The 12,700-nt window shown below is 41.8% G+C and overlaps 2 protein-coding genes across 8 annotated transcripts; one reads left to right on the top strand and one right to left on the bottom strand.

Annotated features, from left to right (window-relative positions):
* Positions 1 to 2,193: 2,193 nt before the first annotated feature.
* On the top strand, positions 2,194 to 4,270 carry LOC111850340 (uncharacterized). 4 transcript variants are annotated; one of them, XM_023824113.1, is made up of 8 exons: positions 2,194 to 2,847; positions 3,206 to 3,276; positions 3,350 to 3,469; positions 3,592 to 3,647; positions 3,724 to 3,777; positions 3,850 to 3,915; positions 4,027 to 4,146; positions 4,239 to 4,270. In XM_023824113.1, the coding sequence occupies exons 1-8, from the start codon at positions 2,609 to 2,611 to the stop codon at positions 4,254 to 4,256; spliced, it is 744 nt and encodes a 247-aa protein (XP_023679881.1). In that variant the 5' UTR covers positions 2,194 to 2,608; the 3' UTR covers positions 4,257 to 4,270. The 4 variants fall into 4 exon arrangements, 2 of the variants coding, with proteins under 2 accessions (XP_023679881.1, XP_023679882.1); XR_011989480.1 differs by having other exon boundaries at positions 3,350 to 3,466; positions 3,853 to 3,915; positions 4,027 to 4,270; XM_023824114.2 differs by having other exon boundaries at positions 3,350 to 3,466; positions 4,027 to 4,270.
* LOC111850339 (phosphoglycerate mutase 1-like) lies at positions 4,262 to 12,156 on the bottom strand. Of its 4 annotated transcripts, none has more exons than XM_023824110.2 (5): positions 11,871 to 12,156; positions 10,764 to 11,038; positions 8,141 to 8,321; positions 7,843 to 8,038; positions 4,262 to 4,579 (listed from the first exon to the last, which is right to left on the bottom strand). In XM_023824110.2, the coding sequence occupies exons 1-4, from the start codon at positions 12,007 to 12,009 to the stop codon at positions 7,869 to 7,871; spliced, it is 765 nt and encodes a 254-aa protein (XP_023679878.1). In that variant the 5' UTR covers positions 12,010 to 12,156; the 3' UTR covers positions 4,262 to 4,579; positions 7,843 to 7,868. The 4 variants fall into 4 exon arrangements, with proteins under 4 accessions (XP_023679878.1, XP_072565723.1, XP_023679879.1 ...); XM_072709622.1 differs by lacking the exon at positions 4,262 to 4,579 and adding an exon at positions 6,091 to 7,063; XM_023824111.2 differs by lacking the exon at positions 4,262 to 4,579 and adding an exon at positions 6,091 to 6,294.
* Positions 12,157 to 12,700: the final 544 nt, after the last annotated feature.

Below are 12,700 nucleotides of genomic sequence, written 5' to 3'. Positions count from 1 at the left end.
CACAGTGTTTTGAAGAGTGCTACAACTACACATTTAATATTCCTTAAGTACAAAGTGTCCCAAAATAACACACTAAAGTAGCACTTAGTGTATTTATATTACATTTTAGAATACTTCTACTTAAATATACTTAAGTTCAAGTAAGTTGCTCCAAAACAGTGTATTTAGTACACACTAAAGAGTAATTAAAATGTGGACTTTTTTTTAAAAGAAAGTACACTTTAGTACACTTTTTGCACAAGGGGTGGACAAATGCGCTATGATAATACAGTGTGTTATTTGTTTAGGATTTCCAGGTGTGTTTTTAAGGCTCTGAAAAAATAATGTATTCAGTTCGCGATATATTAATATGATTAATGCCCCACCCCCGCTATTTTCTTTTTTAGTTGTGTTTATTTAATGTAATATTTTATTTAATGCTCATTCTTTTTTGTTCTGAGATGGTGGATTTTCGTATGGTTATCTACTAATTTGTTGTATGTGGTATTGTAGTAAATATGTGATTTGTGGAGACCCAGCTATGGTGACGTCTTATGACGTATGACGCCAAGTGCGTATATGTACGTATGAGTCTGTGCGCGGGGATTCATTGAAAACAATGGGACAAACATGATATCTGAATAGGCAAAGAGACACGCTACAACTATGCTGTCAGCTGTCTTGGTTACACTTGTCCTTCGCTGTATCTTAGGCTGTGTAAGCATTCTTTATACTCCTTTGCGCTCTTACATTGAAACTTCTTTGAAAGTATATTTGGCTCTGATAAACCCGGCTGACTTTTTTTTTTTGAGGATTTGGTTATTTTTAATCAATCTCCCTGTTACTAAAATACATGCCGCATGTTTTTTTTTTTTTATTTAACCCGGCTGACTTCCTCGTGTTAGATGTAAACATTAGTGTCACATTCGCGGTGCATTGTGGTCTATGTACTTCCATGTGGTATTTGCAAAAGTGTGGATAAAGTGCACGTCAAGCGCGCTGCACTTGGCTTATTCGAGGAACGGGACACCCTTGAATACTTGCGCACATGAACGCTGCCAAGTGGGAGAAATGAGACAAAGCCACTATTATCCCTGTTGCGATCCATACTTACGTGATTGGGTGATCGTTGCACACGGCACGCTTTTATGTGCACGCGCTGGAGAAGTAATCATGGCTTCAGTAAGAAAGCCTGGCTAGACATAGATTGCTTATAGGCAGCGTCATGATAGCGTTTATCTCGGATTGCATTTATGTGGTTTTGTTAAGCTGAAGCTTATATTCTATCCTTAACTTTGGTAACCTGTCTCGTGATACAGGCTCCCGGTCTGGTGGAAGACCATTGACATACGCATGCGCAGTCCGCGACAGTCGCCCTCCTCGGACTAATGCATTACTGGAAGTTCTTATGTACACCAGAGTTCTCCCGGACCATAAAGACAGGCGAAAAAAGTATGGACTAGGCTTTAAAGTTTGCATTAAATATTTTCCCCACAATATGATTACACACACACACACACACACGCTGCTATATAATATATATTTACTATTTACCATGGGGGGTATTTTTCTGGTCTAAACAAAGGTAACCTCAGTTTTATAAAAATCTGTGAATGCAATCAAAAAACTGACATTGCCGAAATCTGGTATTCTGTTTGGTTACTTATATGGTTAAGATTAGGGCAAGGTAAGGGAAAGTGTTGTAATAGTTAGGATTAGGGTTATGCCCATAGAAATGAATGGAGAGTCCCGACAAAGATGTGTACAAGTTGAATATTAACACTTTGTGTGTTTGTGTGTGCGCGTGCGCGTGTGTGAGTGTTTCAGGGAGTGAGAGTGATGGATACAGGAATATTAAATGGGTTTTGAACGGTGACATTCATTTAATACTGAATCGTAAAAAAGGGTAATGAATAAAAAGACCAAGAATAATGAATGGAACAAAACCCACAAAGCACTTTTTACAGCGAAATGATCGTGCATATTATTGGAAAATAAAACAGTTACTGATATTTTCATAATGACAAAACTGTACATACCCGATCCGCTGCCAGCACGCCTTCTATGCTTTGGCTGCGGCCACGGCGTTGCACTTCGCCTTAGTAATCATTCTAAGTTCTTCGTATTTCTCCATTCATTGTTCCTCTGCCGAAAAATATGTAGCCCTATTGCGGTCCCTGCTTACGCGATTGGCTGATCTTTGCACACGGCACGCTTTTATGTGCACGCGCTCGGGAAGTAATCTTGGTTTCAGTAAGAAAACCTGGCTCGACATAGATTGTTGGTAGTCAGCGTCGTGATATCGTTTATTTAGGATTACGTTTGTTTGGTTTTGTTGAATCTTAAATTAGGTTCCAACACCGGATTTGTTAAACCGGTTTCGTGAAATGGGTCTCTTGTTGAGTAAGTAATCCCGTTTTACTATCTAAAATCGGTGCTATTTCCGTTCCAGAAACCGAGATCAGAATAAGCGTCGCTCAATTACCTTGACAACTAATGCTCTGAACAAAACCTATTCGAGAGCAGAGACGTGTATCACGAAACTCGTTTAACAAACTCAGGGTTTCAACTAAGTTTCAGTTTAACAAATCCAAATAATGGATGTGGCGCGGGCGAGCAACACTCTGTTATGACTCAGGCTTTGTTACTTCCTGAGCATGCGAACTTAAAAACGTGGTGTGTGCGAGAATCAGACAATCACGTAAGTATGGACCGCAATAGGGCTCCATATTTTTCGGTAGAGGAACAGCGCATTATATTGGAAAAATATGAAGAATTTAGAGGGACATTTAAAGCCAAGAGCAACACCGTGGGTGCCGCCAAAGCAAGGAAGGCGTGCTGGCAGCGGATCGCTGACAGCGTAAATGCGTATGTACAGTTTGTCTTTATGAACATGTCATGAATTGTTTTGCTTTACAATCATGTGCATGACTATTTCGCTGTAACAAGTGCTTTGTGGTTTTATTAATTGATCGTTGTCGTTTTATTTATAGTCATTTTTATTATTGAATATTAAATGAACTTGTCACCCTTCAGTACCCATTAAATATTCCTTTTATCCACCACACGCTCATTCAAACACCCGGATTATTTTAAATGGCCATTTCATCAATTGCTGAATGCTTTTGTATCTGTGTCAAGGATTTAATGTATGCCAGTGTAGACTATATGTGTGCAGATGACACTGCAAGAAGTTCCTATTTTTGAGGAAACAATTTTATTCCAGTTACAGTGCAAATGGTGTGAAGAGAACTTGGACACAAGTTAAAACAAAATATAAAAATATTGTCCAGACTGGTGAGTATTTTGCATCACCTTATTTTTATGGAGACTTTATTTAATGTAAACTAAGAAGTTGCATTATTTGCAGCCAACAGAAAGCGGGGCTCTGTAAAGCAGAGAGGAGGGGGACCGCTGCAGAATATTCTGGTGGAGGAGCTGACCCTCTCGAATAATGAGGGTAGCCCATTGATAACAGGGTTCCAAGGTAGTAAGTGCTGTGATCCAGCTATTCTGCCCTCCACAGTGTCCATTAGTACTGGGAGTGCTTATTTTCTCTCTCTCACTGCTTTGATGCTACTACCTATGACTGACTACATATCTCATTTGCAGTGGATGGGACTTCCAAATACCTAGAACTGCACGCCACCATGGAGAACCACCCTGAGGTAAGTATCAAAACATTTTACAGTCACAGGCCATCACAGGTTTCACAGTTCTGATTCTCCCCCCCCCCCCTTCCAGGCAACAAAGATTGATGAAGAAAGCTTATCCATCTGCTCTGAGATAAAAACAGAGGTAAATAATTTTGCATTACTCATAGTGAATTTGTATGGGCAGTGTTTTCACTTGTATTCTACTTTTTTGCAGCAGGAAGTTAACCCAGTGTCATCTCCACATGCTGGGCCCTCTGTATCAGCCCCAACATCAAGAATGGTAAAGTAGCTACAAATTTGACATACATTAATGTATTGGTACAGGGCCATCTTTTGGAACATGTGTGTTTGATATGATTCAGTATAGTGATAAGTACATTGTTTTTATCAGATGGAATCGGAGAGTGTGAAGACCCTTTACAAGAGGACCTTGGAACTGGATATCATATATAAAGAACTTTTAATAAAAAAAGTCAAGCTTGAAATTGAGAGGCTTGAAGATGAAAAACAGGTAGGTATATATGGCTAATACACTGAATTTTTCCTCAAAGAATACTTATAAAAATAAAGAATCGACATAATGTTTTTTTTCTCCCTCCCCAGCAAAGACAAAATCAATAAAATACTTTTCTTCACGTGTTTGTTTTATTTAACTGGATAACTATGTGATGATGGAATCTGCCATCTGGGTTAATTATGGGGGCAACATCATTGTAACAGGACAGTGCCTCTCCTTCCTTATAGTAGCTATACCGTAGAGCACGACTCATGCTCCCAGAGTCTCTGATGCCTGATCCAGGGCCTCTCACAGCCCATAGAGGCACTGAGTCCTTGACTTCAGTCGGCCAAAGGTCATTTAAGTTCTGACCCTCGCTTTCCTGTGGGCTGCGCTGAAGGGACCTTGACCTCTCTTCTCAGGCTCAGGGAAGGAGTTCATCAATAACCTAGACAGAGGTAACGTGACATCAAAATTTGTAACCATACACATAGGGTTACAAAACATCTGAAATGACAGAATTATATAAAGGACATTAGTGGATGACAAGTAGTAGAAATCACAATGTCAAAAATGTAGTGCTGTATGTCAAATAATTCATTGGTCTATTGTTTTGAATACTATATTACACTAACTGCAGCAAATTTGATTTGACCTATTTATAAAAAGATGCCACAATATATGCACACTAAGGCTATGAAAGGACGTCTGATTAATAAAAACTGCCCTATGCTGATGTGTTTAGGTTGTGAATACAATCTGTTGGAGCAATCACTTGTGGGAAGCATAAGAATAAATTGTATGGAGATCTTGACATATATGTTGACTAGATGCTGCAGACTGTAGTGAACGAAGAGGTTAATTGCATCTTCCATTGAGTGATTTGCTCTGTGTATGAACTGCAGAGGGTCAAGGGGGGACTCTGTGATGGACTTGAGATAGACCAGCATCAGACATTCACTGGTTTTCATTGAGGTCAGAGCAACTGGCCTATAGTCAGTTAAGTGATCTTGGCTTAGGATCTGAGACAATTGTAGCAACCTTAAAACAGTCTGGCACCCTGCATGCATGCAGGGAGTTATTGAAGATCCCAGTAAAAATTGGAGTATTCAGATCTGTGTGGTGTTTTAAAGTGCCATACAGGCCTGCTGGGCATGAGAAGAGGGAGGGGGATGGTTGCGGGGTGGTTTGGGGGTGCACTGGCTGTTCCAGAATTGGGTGTGAGGAGGAGTCATTGGTTTCTGTCAGCCATGTGAGGTGAAATGGTGGTTACTGATTGTCAAACCGATAGTAAAACTCGTCAAGCTGGTTGGCCAAGGTTAGGGAGGGGGAGGCTTGAAGGCTGTTCAGCTCGAAGTTAGTAAGTTTCTGCAAAGAGCTCCAGAAGACCTGGCTGTTATCAGAGAAGTCTCTCTAGCCATTTCTTGTATGCATCTTTGAAATCCTTGATTGCTTTGCTGAACTGCAGTTTTGCATTTCTGTATTCTACAAATTATCGAGCTAAGCAACAATTCCTGCTTTGTGATACAGGCCCCTGTTCTCCAACAGCTTTAGTGCAGAGCATTAGTTTCTATGGTAACTGAGTCACACTCATTTTGATCTCGGTTTCTGAAGCAGAAATTGCAGTTCTGAGCTACTTACTTGGAATTATTCAAAAAACCCTCTTTCTGTAATACCTCCCAGGTGTTTGAAAAATGTCATGTGACCACAATAATAAGGCCTTTATTGCAAGGTTGAGTCAATTCAGAGATAGGATTGTTAACCAATAGTCATAGGACACTATTATATCTAAATTACTTATCTTTGCTTGTCTGTGTACTGAGAGACAACCCATGCAAACATAGGAAGAACATGCAAAATCCATAAACACACACACCCAGTGCAGGAATTGAGCTGAGAAAACTGGAGAGGTAAAGCCACAATGTTACCACACACAAAACAAGGCACATTAAACTGTGATATTTCCTCATTATATTTATTTATATATTTGGACAAAAGGTTAACCTTTAAACAGAGTGATGCTGACAGATTGCTGGTGGAAAGGTAAAGTGACCTCTCACTGGAAGGGTGTGCACTGAACAGCCCCCAACCTCATGCACACATAGGCAGGTGATAACAGTAGCTGCACAGCTGGAGAGCCAGACTTCCAAAATCACTGTAAAGCTTAAAAAAGGCAGTGTGGAATCAGTAAAAAAAAGGCCAGGTCTCAGAATTAGCACTAGAAAACAAGGACAGTATCAGTACTCTCATATATTCCTGACACGGGCTTTAACATTATACCATTTCATTTAGCCTTGGTTTACAAAAGCCAGGGTTCCCGCTGCCGCTCGTCACTCTCGCCATTGACGAAAACGGAACCCATGGTGACGAAGAAAAACGGCATCAAATCGTCACTCTGGCGAATTCAATTTTCAAATGACGAATTTTGAATTTTTGAAAAGTCGAATTTCATTTTTTCCCAATTTTCAACCGTAGCACACGTAGGGCATAATCAAAACTGGCCCGGCGCCCCGGACACACGAACGTCAATCATCCATGTCAAATGAGCATGGGCCGTTTTAAAAGTAGCAAATGTTATCGATCAGTGTGGGGACATTCTAAAACGCTTAATGTGAAAATGCTTAATGTGGTTTAATGTACCAAGACAGCCACCAAAAATCACTATATTTCTCACACATATATCTGGTCATAAACACTTTCACCTGACAAGAAATCTAAACCGAAATGCTAAGAATAAGGACTTTATACTACGTTAAGCGGTTTCCCCTCCATTGACGCCCATTATAAGGAAAAGGTTTAATGATTAATTTATTAAGAAGCGGCGAGAGAGTGACTAAAAAAAACTGATGCTGAAAAAAAGTGAAGAATTTGATTAGTAGAAGCAAAAATACAAAGAAAAGTGAAGAATTGAAATCAAACTCCAGGGGGAACCCTGAAAAGCAATACGGACAGGTATAAATTACTCTACTAAAAAGGCAAATCCTTACTGTCTTCTTGGTACTTTAATACAGACACATCTTTAAAAGTTGTACCCCCTGTAAATACAGCAAGAGCAGCATCAATATGACGCTCATTAAGTTAATCAGAGAAGCCCCTGTATAAAACTCGTCTGTGTGTTTGGAGGGGGGGGGGGGGCATGATTTTTCCATAGCTCTGAATGAAGGCCTCAACTTATAACGAGAGCACTGTCCTTTTCATTGTCATGTTCTGGAATGTAAAGCAGCTGCCAGCATGCTCGTGACGCCGAACAGGACTTCTCTATGCAACATCACCCAATCCCTCTTAGAATCTTTGGAATCACACAGCACCCTTCACTTGTCCTCTGGTAGTTATGACAGCTGTCGCCAAGACAGCAGAAGAGTCAGTGTAAGAATGAGGTTTTGCTCCCGACGGAGTTACAGGTTGCGTTAACATCAGTTCTGTCATTGTCAATAACCAAATTGATAAATACAAATACATCACCGTAATATCACGAGAAGCTAAAACTAAAACTAGAGGGTGTAGTAGGTAACTGAAGAACAACTAGCATTCCTCTGTACCTTCAGATATGGTGCGCTAGATGCAAGCAGGGCTAAGTTCCTTTGAGCATATACAGTTTAATGATTACATTATCTGTATCCTGCGTTAAGCCTGGTGATGCATGGGCTGTAAATGGGACTGCGTGAGCCTCTTTAAAAGCTGTGCAACACACAACACAGCCACCTTCTTCACCTGTTTCCTCCCACAGCCAAGCAGATCTACTTCTTAGCCTTTCCCTGGGCTGCCACGGCCTCCATAGCCTTGCGGACGGTCTCCTCGTCTCCCAGGAACTGCATGGGCTTGATGGGCTTCAGGTTCTTGTCCAGCTCATAGACGATGGGGATTCCAGTGGGCAGATTGAGGTTCATGATGGCCTCATCTGTCATGTCTGCAGACAAAAGGCCAGCCTCCATTATGCATCATGGGTATTAATTGGTTTCATCTGTATTAAGATACTAGACAGTAGTGGTGTGACAAGTAGAATACACACCCTCCAGATGTTTCACGATTCCTCTCAGGCTGTTCCCGTGGGCTGCAATCAGCACCTTTTTGCCCTCCTTGATCTGAGGCACAATTTCCTCATTCCAGAAGGGCAGAGCACGGGCAATGGTATCTTTGAGGCTCTCGCAGATGGGTAGCTGGTCCTTGCTCAGGTCACGATAGCGACGGTCCTGCAGACACCACACATATACAGAGAGAATGGAAGAAAGAAATGTGATTATTTCATCCAATGTGGTAACTGTGTCAAGCATGTTTAGTAGACTATGTCTGAACTGACAACTTACACAGGTGTTTATACAAGAGCCATAATAGTCCAGGAGGGAGTGGGTGTACAATTTCACAGATAAATGGACAGTTCTTCTGTTCTTTGGTCGTAGGTTGTAAGCATGTCCCCACAACCTAGTGTTTACTCTTGGAAAGACTGCATTCTGCATTTTGGCCACAATGTGGTAGCAGTGATCCATTTTTAATTCACTAGCAAAAGGCCACTTTGTATTTATGTTCATTCATTCCTCCTTATTTATTTACACTACAAGTCTGGACAAGCCAAGCTGCCTAGAAAGGAGAATGATAGTGTCACATCACATGACCTGGCCACCGAACCTATATACAATAGAAATCATTTTGGAGGAGTTTGACCACAGAGTGAAGGAAAAGCAGCCAATGAGTGCTCAAGCATGTATGTAGGACCTCCTTCCGGACAGCAGGAAAAGCATCCCAGGATGTCACCTCATGAAGCTGGCGTAGAGGAAAAAGTAGGGTCAACCAGTCCATGGAGAAATTGGGGATAAGGGGCATGCTCAAATGGTGGGATCACTCTGCCCACCATAGGATTTCAACCAGCATACAAGTTACAACCTACAGCGTTGCCGCCATTCCCAACAAATTCTTATTTTTTTTGTTTAAGTACACAGAGAATAGCACAAACAGCACAGTGAGTGGCTCTGCAGGCTTAGTCCCTGTGATCAGAAGATTGTCGGTGTGAGCCCTGATCTCAGAAGGATGGTCACATGTCCGTGGGCCCTTGAGCAAAGCCCGTTACCCCCAGCCCCAGGGGCACCGCACATTGGCTGACCCTACACTGTGGCCCCCAAGCTATGGGGAGAGAAGAATTCCAATATATTTGTGCAAATGGCAAATAAAGAATTATTATTATTATGAAAATACACCTTTCTATGGGTAGGTATGTCCAAACCTTTGCTATTATTTTATTTTTACTTTTATTCTTTAATTTGTTCCCCCCTTAGTATTTAACGTCCAGTGTTTACTGATCAACTGTTGTTGTTCTAGCCGTTTGCGCCAAAGGATTGCGATTTCATTTAATGTGTGTGAAATGGCAATAAAGTGACTTCAACCGCACACCCACAAAGACCGCAAGTGGGATTTGAACCACCAAACCTCGTGGAATGAGGCAACAATGCTACCTAAAGAGTCTCCATGTCAGATATACATCTGCTAGAGAACTGAGAGAGCGCTGGATGACAGTCCAAGCTACAAAGATGGTCCGCCTTCAGGCCTGTTATCTTCAGATTCCAGTTGTCCTCATCAGACCAAGCTCTTAAATCAAAAGTAACTGATCTTTTGAATTGCACTTTGATACTTCAAATTATTTATCACATAATAACCCAGCAATGCACCACCAAACCCACGGATATTGGAAAATGCGGCCAAAGATATATTGAAGAAACATGACGCTTCAATATGTCAGTCTGTGGTGGCTGCTGGTCAGGAAGGAGGGCCGCACTCCTCTGCTTGGGGAATGAAATGGGAACAAATGCATCCACAACAATGGGATGGGGTCGGATCCATACAAACATGTGCAGGTCTGTCACTGGTGATGATTCATGCATGCACACAACCCATACATATGGGAGGTATTTTCTGCAAAAAATAAAATTAAAATGAAAATGATAAAAAAATACAATATCCACTTTGCCATTTAGTTTCCAGTCTGTGTGCAAAAAATCCTGCAAAAATTAAAATGAAATAGCACCATTTGCATTTTAATTTTCCACTCAGATGTGAAAAATTTAAAAATAAAATTAAAACCCCTTTTTGTCTTTTCATTCTCCAATTTGACCTTTCATTTCCTACTTTGCCTTTTCAAGTTCACTACATGTAAATATATGTTAATCGGAGCGGGGCGGTGGGCGGAGCTACGGATCACCACTGCGCTTCTCAGTGCGTTACTGCGTTTGCCGATTCCGTTGTCTTCGTGTTTCTTGGCCGTGGTCAACCTTGTCGCTCGAACTAATGGCAAAGTCACAAGTGGCTTAAGTTAGCTACTTATCTGCAGCTTCTAATTCGTAGCGTCTTATTTCGGGGCTTAAGTTACTTCCAGCTTCCTTATAGGGTAGTGTTCGCAGCTGCACATGCTGTACAGTTTTTAGTTAAGACATTTTGAAAATACGAAATTAAATATTATGTCGTGCGATATAATGGCAGGTAGGCCTATACCATTGTAATTGTAATGTATTTTCTTTTTATCATTTTCCTTTTATTTTTTGCAAAAAATACCTCTCATACATACCTGGCTGGGCCACATATCCCATGATGCCAATGATGTTCCCTGGCCTCTGGTGGGAGTAACGTGTCTACGAGGCAGGCAGTACCTGGCTGATTGCAGAGTACAAGTCGTGCTCGGCATCCATGGGGGGCGGGGGGATGTCATACGAACGCCTCCAGACCTTGACCTGTGCCTCGCCATGCCGGGCTGCAGTCTCGGCCTTATTGAGCCCCGTCAGGCCGCCGTAATGTCGCTCATTCAGCCGCCAGGTCCGGTGCACCGGCAGCCACATCTGGTCGATGCCGTCCAGCACGAGCCAAAGTGTGCGTATGGCCCTCTGCAGCACCGAGGTATAGCACACATCGAACTCGAAACCGGAATCTACGATGGGGCGAAGAGAATAGCAGCCAGAAATCTGAGTCAGGAAAAACTACTGCTCATCAGTTATAAACCTGTAATTGCAAAAAGCCTGAACTCAGTACACGCCTCTATTTTTATTATACTGAGCTACTAAATCAGTCTTTCCAAAGCTGTTGACATATGCGTTATTCACGCAAGGATCTAACAGCAGTCAGCACCATACATTTGGCTTTGTGGAACATTTTTGTGAATATTATTAAGTGGGGAAAAACGCAACACGTTCTGAGCGGCACGTCCACATGTGACGGCGTGATTTGGGCGGTCTGTAACCAAACTGCAAATTAGCATAAGCAGGCTTTGATTTGTCTAAACTGGGAGGAACGTCGGCCCCAACAAGATATGATTGGAGGCGGGAACTTGTCAAATAGCTCTCCTTAAATCAATTCATGTTACTAACAGAAAATGGCTTACCAAAAATAACGTTATTGCAAATAATTCTGTTTCATTTTACAATGCCAACTAACAGGCTACAAACAAAAGTGAATCAAAAACTTTTAGGAAAAAATGACACCCTTTCTAAAACCTACAAGTTTATGCTGATGCTGCAACTTTCATATATTAGACAGATGGCTAATAATACATCATAAAGTGATATGATCAGTCTAATTCTGCGCATGAAAGGATTTCGCAGTGATGGATCTAGCTGATGTACAGTAACTGACAAGCTCCAATCGCAGCCTTTCATCACTCATAACGACAGCGCGCAGCCCAGAAGGCGAGACCATTCATTTTACGACTGGCAACAAGTTAAATAACACCAAAACAAACAACGCTGCTATGTGAAGTACAGCACCTTTGAGAGCCTGGCCGCCTCGTTTCGCCTCCTGGACCCCAGCTTCGCTCAAATCTGCGTCGAACCAACCGCAGAACCTGTTCTCCTGATTCCAGCAGCTTTCTCCGTGACGAATCAGCACCAATCTGTACGCTGCCATTCTTTGACTTTTAACTGGAAGTGATTAGAAATCGCTTTTGTTAAATACCGTCTTAGCTGCCGTAGCGTCTTACTACCAGTTTGGATTCTCTACACTGAGTTCACCCACTGAATACGCAGAATTCATTATACAGTGAATCACCAGTAAGTGCACGTCATATGTGAACCTCCGTTACCGTAAATATTAGTGTTGGGGGCGATTTCTTATTCTGCAGCAAAATATGTTCAATTATCTTGCAATAATTTGGGATATTTCTTTTTACAAAGGGGCTGTGGAAATGGGTTGATTTAAGGGGAGAGTCATTTCCATAAGTAACACGACTAAATATTACTAATTTATGGGTCAAGGTTAAAATGGATCTAAAACTTAGCAAATCATATTTGGATTATATTAATAGGTCACACAACAGGCCATGCTGAAACTCCTGTTAACGTCTTGACAGGTATAACCCTGGTACGTGCTATTACATTTTCTAACTCTGAACAGGAACGCATCAGCAACTCCTCCAGAAGCCTTCTGAATCAGCATTCTTGGTGAGATGCTGTAGTGGTGTCAAAGGCGAGGAGTACACTGCAGCAGTCCAGGGACCCACGGTGCTGACCAGGTGCAGTCAGGCTGCCTGTCTGCAGGGTGATGTCACGGTGATGCAGGCAGACACTTCGAAAGGCCCGGTAATGATGTTAATCAGATG

This window comes from Paramormyrops kingsleyae, chromosome 3, assembly GCF_048594095.1.
Source record: "Paramormyrops kingsleyae isolate MSU_618 chromosome 3, PKINGS_0.4, whole genome shotgun sequence".
Taxonomy (NCBI): Eukaryota; Metazoa; Chordata; class Actinopteri; order Osteoglossiformes; family Mormyridae; genus Paramormyrops; species Paramormyrops kingsleyae.
Note: the sequence above shows the minus strand (reverse complement) of the source record. Positions and strands in the feature narration are given on the sequence as shown.

Bases quoted from the DNA above. Each gene is read 5' to 3' on its own strand.
- LOC111850339 (XM_023824110.2), bottom strand. From the start codon at position 12,009: ATGGCAGCGTACAGATTGGTGCTGATTCGTCACGGAGAAAGCTGCTGG. The intron at 8,322-10,763 runs GTACTGCCTGCC...TGGTGTCTGCAG, and splicing joins TGTACTCTGCAATCAGCCAG to GACCGTCGCTATCGTGACCT. The intron at 8,039-8,140 runs GTGTGTATTCTA...TTTTGTCTGCAG, and splicing joins AATCGTGAAACATCTGGAGG to ACATGACAGATGAGGCCATC.
- LOC111850340 (XM_023824113.1), top strand. From the start codon at position 2,609: ATGACTCAGGCTTTGTTACTTCCTGAGCATGCGAACTTAAAAACGTGG. The intron at 2,848-3,205 runs GTATGTACAGTT...ATTTTATTCCAG, and splicing joins ATCGCTGACAGCGTAAATGC to TTACAGTGCAAATGGTGTGA. The intron at 3,470-3,591 runs GTAAGTGCTGTG...TCTCATTTGCAG, and splicing joins GATAACAGGGTTCCAAGGTA to TGGATGGGACTTCCAAATAC.